Genomic DNA, 13,576 nt, shown 5'->3' on the forward strand with positions numbered 1-13,576 from the left:
GTCAGAAGCATATTAGCCTAAATGAATATGATATACTCCATGTTGTCCAATTGTACTCTCTTTTTCTGTTTTATATTCTAGCTGCATTAAATGTGCACATCATGTGGCTGGTTTTTATGTAGTGTGATAGAGAGCATGTATTGTGTTTTATGCATGTTTCTTTTGCTGTGAAACATACAGGCACAGTTTTTTACTCCATATTAGACATATTATGTTGTTTATTTCATAAAACATATCTTGATCATAAGTTAGTTGAACATCTATGAAAGAGCAAGAACTTCGTTAATTCATGGTGGTGTCTTTACATGGGACTATTGTACCACTTTCATGAAGAGTTCCAGAATGGAATAACAACAATATTATGAAAAGGATAGATTGCTGCTCACCACATTAGAGGTGGTGTTCAGTCACTGACTGGCACAGTGAAAAGACTATTAAACATTTAACCTTCTGGCCAGGAGGCCTTCTACAGAGGTGAATGTGTGTGTGCTTTTTTATTTTTGAAGAAGGCCTTTTTGCTAAAGCTTAAATGTTAAGTAGTTTTTTCTTTGTGCCTTTCTGTGACTCACCACATCCTCTATGTGATGAGTAGCAATCTACCCTTTTCATAATATTGCCATTAAGTGTTTCAGGTAGAGGTAATGTACAGTTGTTTGCTGGCAGCTGTCTGAAGTGCTAAGTGCAGCACATATTGTAGTAGTTTGAGAAAAATGAGTTTTGTGCTGTTATTAAATTTTTTAGGAGGATTAGACTGCCATACCAATTGAAATTAATTTGCATGATGTTTATCCAAAAACTCACCTCAGTTGAACGTAATTTCATCATTTGTATGGTAATAATGTCCATGAACCATGGACCTTGCCGTTGGTTGGGAGGCTTGCGTGCCTCAGTTATACAGATAGCTTTACTGTAGGTGCAACCACAACGGAGGGGTATCTGTTGAGAGGCCAGACAAACATGTGGTTCCTGAAGAGGAGTAGCAGCCTTTTCAGTAGCTGCAGGGGCAACAGTCTGGATGATTCACTGATCTGGCCTTGTAACACTAACCAAAATGGCCTTGCTGTGCTGGTACTGCGAATGGCTGAAAGCAAGGGGAAACTACAGCCATAATTTTTCCCGAGGGCATGCAGCTTTACGGTATGGTTAAATGATGATGGTGTCCTCTTTGGGTAAAATATTACAGAGGTAAAATAGTCCCCCATTCGGATCTCCGGGTGGGGACTACTCACGAGGACGTTGTTATCAGGAGAAAGAAAACTAACATTCTGTGGGTCGGAGCGTGGAATGTCAGATCCCTTAATTGGGCAGGTTAGAAAAATTAAAAAGGGAAATGGGTAGGTTAAAGTTGCATATAGTGGGAATTAGTGAAGTTCGGTGGTAGGAGGAACAAGACTTTTGCTCAGGTGAATACAGGGTTATAAATACAAAGTCAAATAGTGGTAATGCAGAAGTAGGTTTAATAATGAATAAAAAAACAGGAGTGCGGGTAAGCTACTACAAACAGCATAGTGAACACATTATTGTGGCCAAGATAGACACCTACTACAGTAGTACAATTTTATATGCCAACTAGCTCTGCAGATGACGAAGAAATTGATGAAATGTATGATGAGATAAAAGAAATTATTCAGATAGTGAAGGGAGACAAAAATTTAATAGTCATAGGTGACTGGAATTCGATAGTAGGAAAAGGAAGAGAAGGAAATATAGTAGGTGAATATGGATTGGGGATAATAAATGAAAGAGGAAGCCGCCTGGTAGGATTTTGCACTGAATATAACTTAATCATAGCTAACACTTGGTTCAAGAATCATAAAAGGAGGTTGTATACGTGGAAGAATCTTGGAGATATTAGAAGGTATCAGATAGATTATGTAATGGTAAGACAGATATTTAGGAACCAGGTTTTAAATTGTAAGACATTTCCAGGTGCAGATGTGGACTCTGACCACAATATATTGGTTAAGAACTGTAGATTAAAACTGAAGAAACTGAAAAAAGGTGGGAACTTAAGGAGATGGGACCTGTATAAACTGACTAAACCAGAGGTTGTAGAGTTTCAGGGAGAGCATAAGGGAACAACTGACAGGAATGGGGGAAAGAAATACAGTAGAAGAAGAATGGGTAGCTTTCAGGGATGAAGTGTGAAGGCAGCAGAGGATCAAGTAGGTAAAAAGATGAGGGCTAGTAGAAATTCTTCAGTACCAGAAGAAATATTAAATTTAATTGATGAAAGGAGAAAATATAAAACTTCAGTAAATGAAGAAAGCAAAAAGGAATACAAATGTCTCAAAAATGAGATCGACAGGAAGTGCAAAATAGCTAAGCAGGGATGTCTTGAGGACAAATGTAAGGATGTAGAGGCTTATCTCACTAGGGATAAGATAGATACTGCCTACAGGAAAATTAAGGAGACCTTTGGAGAAAAGAGAACCACTTGTATGAATATCAAGAGCTCAGATGGAAACCCAGCTCTAAGTAAAGAAGGGAAAGCAGAAAGGTGGAAGGAGTATATAGAGGGTCTGTACAAGGGTGATGAACTTGAGGACAACATTATGAGAATGGAAGAGGATGTAGATGAAGATGAAATAGGAGATATGATACTGCGTGAAGAGTACGACAGAGCACTGAAAGACCTGAGTCGAAACAAGGCCCCAGGAGTAGACAACATTCCGTTAGAACTACTGATAGCCTTGCTAGAGCCAGCCCTGACAAAACTCTACCATTTGGTGAGCAAGATATATGAGACAGGCGAAATACCCTCAGACTCCAAGAAGAATATAATAATTCCAATCCCAAAGAAAGCAGGTGTTGACAGACGTGAAAATTATTGAACTGTCAGTTTAATAAGTCCCGGCTGCAAAATACTAACACGAATTCTTTACAGACGAATGGAAAAACTGGTAGAAGCCAACCTCAGGGAAGATCAGTTTGAATTCCGTAGAAATATTGGAACATGTGAGGCAATACTGACTCTATGACTTACCTTAGAAGATAGATTAAGGAAAGGCAAACCTACGTTTGCAGCATTTGTAGACTTAGAGAAAGCTTTTGACAATGTTGAGTGGAATACTCTCTGGGTTAAATACAGGGAGCGATAGGCTATTAACAATTTGTACAAAAATCAGATGGCAGTCATATGAGTCGAGGGACATGAAAGGGAAGCAGTGGTTGGGAAGGGAGTGAGACAGGGTTGTAGCCTATCCCTGATGTTATTCAATCTGTATATTGAACAAGCAGTAAAGTAAACAAACGAAAAATTCGAAGTAGGTATTAAAATTCATGCAGAAGAAATAACAACTTTGAGGTTCGCTGATGACATTGTAATTCAGTCAGAGACAGCAAAGGACTCGGAAGAGCAGTTGAACAGAATGGACAGTGCCTTGAAAGGAGGATATAAGATGAACATCAACAAAAGCAAAATGAGGATAATGGAATGTAGTCGAATTAAGTCGGGTGATGCTGAGGGAATTAGATTAGGAAATGAGACACTTAAAGTAGTAAAGGAGTTTTGCTATTTGTGGAGAAAAATAACTGATGATGGTCGAAGTAAAGAGGATATGAAATGTAGACTAGCAATCGAAAGGAAAGCATTTCTAAAGAAGAGAAATCTGTTATCATCGAATATAGATTTAAGTGTCAGGAAGTCGTTTCTGAAAATATTTGCATGGAGTGTAGCCATGTATGGAAGTGAAACATGGACAATAAATAGTTTCGACAAAAAGAGAATAGAAGCTTTCGAAATGTGGTGCAACAGAAGAATCCTGAAGATTATATGGATAGATCACATAACTAATGAGGAGGTATTGAATAGAATTGGGGAGAAGAGGAGTTTGTGGCACAACTTGACTAGAAGAAGGGATCGGTTGGTAGGACATGTTCTAAGGCATCAAGGGATCATCAATTTAGTATTGGAGGGCAGCGTGGAGGGTAAAAATCGTAGAGGGAGACCAAGAGATGAATACACTAAGCAGATTCAGAAGGATGTAGGTTGCAGTAGGTATTGGGAGATGATGAAGCTTGCACAGGATAGAGTAGCGTGGAGAGCTGCATCAAACCAGTCTCAGGACTGAAGACCACAACAACAACAACAACAACAACAACAACAATCATCATCATCATCATCTTGGACAGTTTCCAGCCACTGGCTGGGTCTGTCGGGAACACAAGCCTCTCCATCGTGTTCTGTCTTTCCACCATTCCCCCTCTTCCACCTTCGTCCAGTTCTCTCCTCTTCTCGTCACACATTCCTTCACTCCCTTCACCCATCTATCTCTTGGTCTTCCTCTGGGCCTCTTCCCCTCCAGTTGCAGATCAAACATCCTCTTTGGAATTCTTCCCTCATCCATTCTCTTCATGTGTCCATACCACTTGCAGTCTTGATTTTTCTATCCTGTCCTGTACTGGTTCCTCCTTTAGTCTCTCCCTCACATACACATTTCGCAATCTGTCTCGTCTTGTTGCACCCAACCTGCTCCTCTGGAACTTCATTTCGCTAGCCTGTATTCTACTTTTGTCGCTATTGTGCATTACCCATGTCTCACTTCCGTATGTCAATATGGGGACAAAGTAGGTTTGGTATATAATTCCCTTGGATTTCTGTGGCACCTCCTTGCTCCAAATAAGCCCCCTAATGCATTAGTAGAACTGCCCTGCTTTTCTGCACCTTTCATTTATTTCCATTGCGTATCCCCCCTTACTTTCAATCACGCTTCCCAGGTACTTGAAGTTCTCTACCACTTGTAGTTTTTCCCCTCCACAAGTTATATCCACATTTGGCCTATTCGTCTTCCTTGTTGTGACAATTATTTCACTTTTCTTTGCAGAAAAATGCATTCCATATTGTGCTGCCGTTGCCTCCCATGCATCTAACTGCTCTTGCACCTCCTTCTCGCAATTTCCCCATAACATCAGGTCATCGGCAAAAAGCACTGCTTTCATTTTATGATCTCCAATTGCATCTGACACTTGCTGTAGGATTTCATCCATAACAATAATAAACAATAAAGGCGAAAGTGCACTTCCCTGTCGCAGCCCATTTTCCAGCTTGAACCATGCAGTACGTTCCCTCCCCACTTTCACACAACTCTCACTCCCCTCATACATTTTTCTGACTTTTCGTGTTATCCCTTCATCTATCCCTTTTGCGTTCAGCACATCCCAGAGCTTGTCCCTACAGATACTGTCATACGCCTTCTCAATATCTAAAAAGGCCATGATTAAGTCCTTCCCGTACTCATAGTGCCTTTCCTGCAGTTGCCTTACCGCAAATATGAGGTCCGTTGTTGATCTTCCCGGTCTGAAACCATACTGCTCCTCTTGCAGTCTACTTTCAATACTGCTTCTTATTCTCTTCTCCAGGATCTTTTCATAGATTTTTCCACAGTGGCATAGCAGGGTGATTCCTCTGTAGTTCTCACATCTCCTTTTATCCCCTTTCTTGTCCGCCGCTCGTGGTCTCGCGGTAGCGTTCTCGCTTCCCGAGCACGGGGTCCCGGGTTCGATTCCCGGCGGGGTCAGGGATTTTCACCTGCCTCGAGATGACTGGGTGTTTGTGTTGTCCTCATCATTTCATCATCATCCAGGAAAGTGGCGAAATTGGACTGAGCAAAGATTGGGTAATTGTACGGGCGCTGATAACCACGCAGTTGAGCGCCCCACAAACCAAACATCATCATCATCATTTTATCCCCTTTCTTGAAGATCGGGACTATAATTCCTTTCTTCCAATCCTCAGGAATTCTGTTCTCCTTCCACACCACCCTCAGCACTCTGTATAGCCACTGGGTTCCTACTTCTCCTGCTGCTCGTATCATATCCACTGTTACTTCGTCCCCACCTGGTGCCTTGCCCCCTTTCATCCTCTTTATGGCTTCTTCCACTTCATTCCAAGTTAGATCATCAATTTCCCCACTATTATCATCGTCTGCTGCCTTAGGCTCTCCATCGCTGTTAGTTACCCGCTTGGCGGCATTCAACAGATCTTCAAAGTACTCCTTCCAAATCTTTTTGAGCTCATGCATTTCCTCCACAACTCTTCCATTATTATCCATGATCCTCAGGCACTCACTTCTGTCGTTCCTCTTATTTCTTACCATGGTGTAAAGTACTTTTTTGTTCCCTTCACTGTCCTCTTCTAACATTCTTGTCCATTTTTCCATCCACTTCTTCTTCTCCGCCCTTACTATGGTCTGTGCCGCTTTCTTGCTTTCCTTATATTTTACCCTAGCTTCCTCTGTTCGGGTCTGGAACCATTCCCTGAAGGCTTTGTTCTTTCGAAGTACTGCCTCTTTACATATGTTGTTCCACCATGGGGTTTCCTTACTTCTCCTCTTTGTGCTAGTTCTTCCGCACACAATCTCAGCTGCCTCAACTAGGGCCCTCTTAAAATCTCCCCATTCTTCTTCCACTGTTCTCTGATCTTCCTTTGGCAGCTTCTTCCTGATCGTTGTCTGGTACTGGGTCCTCCGTTCATCCTCTTTCAGCATCCATGTCTTCAACCTTTTCTCCTGTATTTCTGTTGCCCTCCTATCTTTTTTCTCTCTCAGGGTGGCTACCAACAGCCGATGGTCACTGTCTAAGGCCTCAGATGGAACGACCTTAACATCTGTGAGGCTGCTCATCATCTGCCTATCCACTAGTACATAGTCTACTACTGAAGTTTGGGACCAGTCCCCACTGTACCAACAACAACAATAATGTCCATAATTGCTTTATAATTGTTGTAGTTGTAAATATGGATTTAAAATGCCTTCAGTAATGAAAATTATTTGTTTGTACTAAAATATAAAAAATTTTGAATAATGGCACTGTGTCACTGTGATACTGGCCTTGTGTAAATTGCACTTTAACTTCTTTTTTCTATTAGTAAATCACTGGCTGTTAGGAGAATGTCAGATTGTCATAATATTGTTTTGTGCTTTTAAAAAGTTCAAAAAAATTAATTGGTTGAATCAGCATTTATTGAATGCTAACTGTATGACTTGTATAAAAGCGGTGATATGAGAATGATGCAGGAGTCAGGTAATAGGTTAAAAAGTATTTCGAGAAATCGAGATGACAGTGATCAGCTGCACATACCAAAAATAACAAGAAATTTGATAAATTCCTCTTATGCATTATATTTCAATCTGGGTTTACCACTAAAGCATTGAAAATACTCTTCAGTTACAGAAAATAGTCCCACGGAAATAGTCCCACATTGGAATAAGGTGAAATATTTTTACATATGTAGTTTCATATGTGGACAACATAACAAATACAAAAATTTTAAGAACATTAACTTAACAATGATTTTGATATGTACTTTCTTAATATGACCCATACTTTTTCAGTATTATGAAAAGGATTGATTGCTGCTCACCATATAGCGGAAATGTTGAGTTACAGATAGGCACAACGAAAAGGCTCCGTTGTTTGCACATAAGTATGTTTCATCCACACCGGTATTTCATTCTTCTTAGTTTCAATTTAGGTTCATGTCTCAAACATAACATTAACTGCAAACTAAAGTCCACAAGAAAGTGATCACTAGAAAAATCAAAAGCAGTGGCATAGAGATCTCATATCACGTGTTCTGACAATATCATATGCCAGTATAGCCAAGTTGTAAAGTCTGTTATCCATTTGAGGTGGAGCTGAGGTGGAGCTTTAGTTACATGACGCCTGTAAAACTACATTACTGTGTACCGTCTCTTGTCTGATGTGTTGACAGTTGGCTAAGCCTGAAACATGTTTATAGGTGAAATATACATGTATTACTGTGCAGCTATTAAGATCAACAATACTCCATCCTAAAATTTTGTATTGGTTGGTAGTCATAACATTGAAAAAATTTTAAGTTAAGATGTAATTTTCATCTTTCATTGTATATATCAATTAACTGCTATTCTCAGTGTCAGCACCTATATTACTAGCAAGACTGCATATTAATTTTGACACTTTATCTGTTTGTACACATTTCCTTTGTACCTGTACTCTAGCGATGACAGTGACCTTGATGTCTTACATAAAGCAGGTTAGAACACCAAATCAGCAGAGTCGGCAGGCATGTGGTATTCCTGGAAAGGAAAACTTAGTCAGGACACAGAAGAATAGCCCTATAGGATCAAGTTCTTCATTAAACAGCTCAACATCTTCTGACAAGGTGAAGCAACCTACCACAGTCTCTGTTGAGGTTTTGCCACGCACTGCTGATGATGGTAAGCTTCAAAAATTGCTTTATTACTTTAGTGACAGCTATCTCCACATTTCATGCTAGTCAATATTTCCATGTACTTTTGGTCATACACATTTTTACAGCCCACTTGGTGCATTCTTTTCCTTTTTTGATTTGTTGGAATTTAGTTTCCTCTGCCCGTTTATCACGTATTTAAAGTAAGCATGTGTTCATGTACAACAGTAATGTGTAAGAGGGGTCAGCCCATTGGATACTCAACCTATTTTTGTGACATGACTTAGGGCTATGTCTTCCAGATGAAATTCCAGCCACTGAGAGATTTATCATCTAATCTGATACACTGTATATTATTCAAGCAGTTAAACTGACATGCCCTAGCAGAGAAAATAGTCCAGAAACTTCTAGACACATTCATCTGCTCACATATGGAAAGGGAAAAATGTTTAATCTCTTAGATGCCAGTTTGTGTGGGAGTCTATGAAAATTATCAAGCTAATACAGCAGCGGAAGTGCACAGTTGACACAAATTGTGCCTTAATATGTAATCTCCTTGCAGTTCATTTCCATGTTATGGGAAAAAACGCATGTCCATTAAGCAGGAGGTTGTAAACAACAAATTGTGAAACTTGCCTCTCAGTTAAAATGCTGCTTGTCCCAGCCACTCTTACGGAAAGAGGTCACTGATGCCATTGGTGGTTCATGGACCTTTTCACAGAATTTCAAGAGAAGATGGACTGGGAGATTACAAATAATGAATACAGAATGCCAGAAGAATTATAAAATATAGCTGTGCACAAGTACACTTGCCTTATACGAAATGCACGTAGAAAAAAGATTTCTTTGTTAATTACATAGAATTTTTCCATGACACAGTCATTAAAGTTTTTGACACTTTATTTGAAGTCTTTCTAGGCAGAGAACGCTGCCACAGCTATTACAGGAACATGCTGCAAATTCTTTGCTTTGAATTCTTAGCTAAATTTTAGCTTACCTGGAAAAATCACAGATATATTTGAGGGTTCTAAATTACTTGGGGAATATTGAAAGATCTGGTGTAAATTTCAATTCCTCATACATCAAAATAGATTGTTACAAATCACTTTAACATTCTTCTTTGCAACAGTTATGTCTACTTGTCACATAAAGGAAGAGGGAGCAGCATATAAGTTAAAAGTTTATGCCAGATCAAAACTGAGGTGTTACGTCAGACTCATATCTCAGTTACAGTGCACCTTATTCCAGTCACTGCCATGGGAAGAGGTTTGATCTGACATACAGTTTTCATCTGTTAGGAAGTTTCAAAACAGTGGACTTTTTGCTGCGGAGTGTAATACCCATGCTGGAGTGCATTGAGTTGTTACAATGTTTGTTGCTTTGTTGTAATGCACTGAAATTTCTGGTCCTTCATTGTTGTCTGTTTGTCTTTCTCTTCTGAGAACATTTTTTATTGCTATTGCAACATGCATATCAGGATTTGTAATTTATCTATGATTTACTCTTTGACATAAAAGCAATTGTTTTCACATACATACATTGAAACAAACATATTGTGGCTCAGCATTAAGGAACACTCTTACTGGCTGAGCTATCCGGAGTGACAACGTGCCCTCACAGTGTCGATTTTGACAGTACCTCACTGCTGCAATGCAAACTTCTCATTACTTCTGCATATCTTGCGGGGCTAGCATCCCAGAGAGAAAGGTTGTGTTAGAGGCATTGCCTAACTATTACTGCTGCCAAGTCTCTGACACTGTATCACCTGGTGTGAGATTTGTCAGTGGAAATGATACTGCGCACAGTGTGGTGTAATCATTATTGTCACTGTCTGGTATGCTGCTGGTTGCTGTCCCAAACCTGACCACCAGCAATTATTTATTATTTAGTACTCATCAGTAGGCTGTTGAAATATCTGGGTTCATAATGTTCGTATATTCTTAAATATTCAATGTACGTATAAATATCAGTTTTCTGGAATATTTTATGTTTGAATAAATAGTTGCACACTCTATTCAGGAACTGGCTTAATGCGGTGTCCATAATAGACATACTTTCAATGATAAGTTTTGTATTGCATTGACAACCCTGCTTTTGGATTTGCATTTATTTAAGTGTGAGTACAATGTGACATTGTTTGTTTGAGATGCCAGGTATCGCAAAACATATACATCACTGTGGCTTCAATTAGGCAACGTAAAAATTATCTGTCGCCTGCAGGGACAGGAACTGAACAGGACATCATTCCAAAGGCTATATTCAGCAAACCAATAGATTCCAAGCCAAAAATAAGTCAGCTACACATCAAGAATCCATTTGTGTTTTCCAGAGGATTCTGGTCAGCACCCGAAGAAAGTCCAAAAAGATTTGACCAAGTTGCCAAATACAGCCTGTGTGATTATATGATGTGTTTGGCAGAGATATACTCTTATTTGGACACCACAGCTCATTGGTAGCTGGCGAACAATGAAGAGAAGTTCAATAACTGCAGCAAATTCCAGACCAAACTGAAGCAAACATTTAGTGACAATCAACAGAAAGTTGTCGTAGCAGGACAGTTAAAGAACAAGGCCCAATGTCATGGGAAAACAACACAGTCTTACATGCAGAATGTTTTGTTCCTTTGCAACATTACGAATCTGCATGTGACAGAAACTAATCTCACATTTGATGAAAGGAGTTGCAGACAGCATGTACCTCTTCTGGTAAGGGATGTCACAACAGCAAAAGAATTCATCAAGTGGTGCCAGCATATCAAGGAAATACAAGGAAGAGAGTTGGACGAAAGAGTTATGATTGATTTCCAAATGTGGTCCCTATAGCAGTTTTGAAGGAACACCATGATCTCATGTCTCTCACACACCAGGTCATAAAAACAGAGATAAAACATTTTATGGCAGCGAGAACTATTGCACCCAGTGCATAAGACATAGCAGCTATTAACATAGATCCCATACATCAGGAAGTTATAGTGAATGCTAGAGAAGAGACATATTGATCATTAACACCAATCTCCACTACAAGTGGAATGCGCTGTGAAGAATGGATACAGCCAACACGGAATTACGCCACCACTGTGAAACAACAATCCAACATCTGACCGTACAGAGCGAGGTGGCACAGTGGTTAGCACACTGGACTCGCATTCGGGAGCACGAAGGTTCAATCCCGCGTCCGGCCATCCTGATTTAGGTTTTCCGTGATTTCCCTAAATCGCTCCAGGCAAATACCGGGATGGTTCCTTTTATAGGGTACGGCCGACTTCCTTCCCCGTTCTTCCCTAATCCAATGAGACCAATGACCTCACTGTTTGGTCTCTTTCCCCAAACAATCCATTCCAATCCAACATCTGACCAACACAGGTACAAGCAACTCCTCCACCTAACATAACACTCCACAGAAGAAAAGACATTTGCAGCACAGAGGACAACATGCTAGTCAGTTTTCACTCTGGATGCTCTGGACTTAAATGCTACTGCAGAGGAAGATGATGAATATTTGGTGACTATTGCACCACAAGTTGTCAACCATTGTGACAGTCCTAGTACTGCTGTACACTGCAGTTGTTTATTGTTGACCTATGAGATGAAACTCATTGCCGTATTGTGGATGAAGTCACTCCCCAACATGCTGTAGACATTCTCCTCCACTGTGTAAAGGTACCAGCCATACATCTAGCCACTGAAATCAGGAGAACTAAGCAAGACAGTAATTTGTATAGGTGAGATTGTCACAGATGAATATCCAACATGACAACAGTTACCTAGATGACAGGAAACCTCTTTCTGGGTGCTAGTCAGCTCAGGGGCTTCACTTACTGTAGTATTGAATGCTACTAGAGGAGACTATGCTCCATGATATGAAAGTGATTGTGCTAAGTCAAAAATGGGAAATATGAACAGCTGAGAGGGAAAATTTATTGCAACAATAACTATCAATTACAGAACATAGCCCTTCAAATTTCTCCCTTTTAAGAGAATGTAGCCATGACATTGCTCTCAGACTGGGTTTTTGCAGGCTTCATAGGCAGTTATAGACTGTGGAAGATTAGATCTCCAGACTGACAAAGCTGTGTTCCAACAAGAACACATAACAAAAATTGCTCTGTGTGGTTTTTTGCCTTTAAAGATGTTGTTGTTCCACCTTCATCAGCAAGATAAGTTCTCATTATCAGTTGAGATTTTCAGTTAAACTGTGAAGCTTTTGTTGACTGCAGAAAGCTACTAAAGCACACAAAACAGATCTACATGTCAGCAGTGATCATAAGCCTTGTAGGTGTTCAGGGAAAACTTTTAATCACTAGTTCTCATGAGTAGCCACTACTCATCACTAAAACTATGTGCATAGGGACAGCCAAACAAATCTAGGAAGGGCAGCTCAGTGTCATCAACGAATAATCATGATCTGTGACCATTGCAGACAAAACAGGGGAGGAAGGTACTATCAAACTGCCAATGGGATCTGGTTGACTGAAGAACAACATTGGCTAGTGGTAACATTTCTGTGTCAGTTTTTGGATGCTTTCAAATTCAGAGTGGAGAAACCACAGACCAAATGGCCCATGGCAAATACAGAATCATTACAAGGATCATCCACCAATTAGGTAGCATCGTAAAGGTTGTTGCCCACTGAATGACAGTAATCTGGGAGGAAGCGGAGAAGGTGTTGCAGGGTGACATCATGAACCTTTAGAGAATCTGTGGTTCACTCCTGTACTTCCTGTGAAGAAGAACATGATGTTTGAGTATCAAGTACTGACAACTGAACAAAATCACAAAGAAAAATGTCTATCCATTGTCATGTATTGGTGATTCTTTAGACTGCTTGAAAGCAGCAAAGTATTTCTCAACAATGGGTATGCAGAAAGACTACTGTGAAATCAAAATTGACAGGTGTTACAAATATTTTAGCATACAAATTAGGAACATAATCCACCTGCTGCTGACCACCTTACAGAAGGAATGCTTCGGTGGATGTGTGGTAACATGTACAAGCAAAGCAAAGAGTCTTGTGTTGCCATTTTTAAACTAAGGTGAGAAATCATGTCCAAATAAGTTGCTATGTTTTAAATTTAATTTTATTTTTTATTGTGACCTCAATTGTAATTGAAGTATGTTTTGTTTAGGTTTAACTTAGACAGCCAGATGATTGTAGCTTGACTCCCAAAGTGCATTGCTGTGGATTATCTGCCTAATAATGGTGGTTGTAATATAAAAGGTATTTATAATGATTACCTTTACAACCACTTCATCCATTCCTTGAGACTGACAGGCTGACCAGGAAAAGATTGTTTTCACAATTCCTGATGGCCTCTATGAGTTCAAAGTCACTGTGTAAGACTCCAGCTGCCTTGGAATGTATGATGGACAACTTGTCTTCGCTATCTAGATGACATTATCATTT

The 13,576-nt window shown here is 39.9% G+C and overlaps 1 protein-coding gene across 5 annotated transcripts in view; it reads left to right on the forward strand.

Moving 5' to 3' along the window:
* Positions 1 to 13,576, forward strand: part of LOC126088119 (S phase cyclin A-associated protein in the endoplasmic reticulum) — a 581,441-nt gene that overhangs the window by 67,120 nt on the left and 500,745 nt on the right. For 3 of the 5 annotated variants that reach the window (XM_049906219.1, XM_049906218.1, XM_049906222.1), the window contains one exon: positions 8,015 to 8,201. In XM_049906219.1, coding sequence (XP_049762176.1) covers positions 8,015 to 8,201 — 187 coding nt within the window. The remainder of the gene's footprint in view (positions 1 to 8,014; positions 8,202 to 13,576) is intronic. The other 2 variants (XM_049906220.1, XM_049906223.1) reach the window with 1 other exon arrangement.

Source organism: Schistocerca cancellata, chromosome 6, assembly GCF_023864275.1.
Source record: "Schistocerca cancellata isolate TAMUIC-IGC-003103 chromosome 6, iqSchCanc2.1, whole genome shotgun sequence".
In the NCBI taxonomy this organism is placed as follows: domain Eukaryota; kingdom Metazoa; phylum Arthropoda; class Insecta; order Orthoptera; family Acrididae; genus Schistocerca; species Schistocerca cancellata.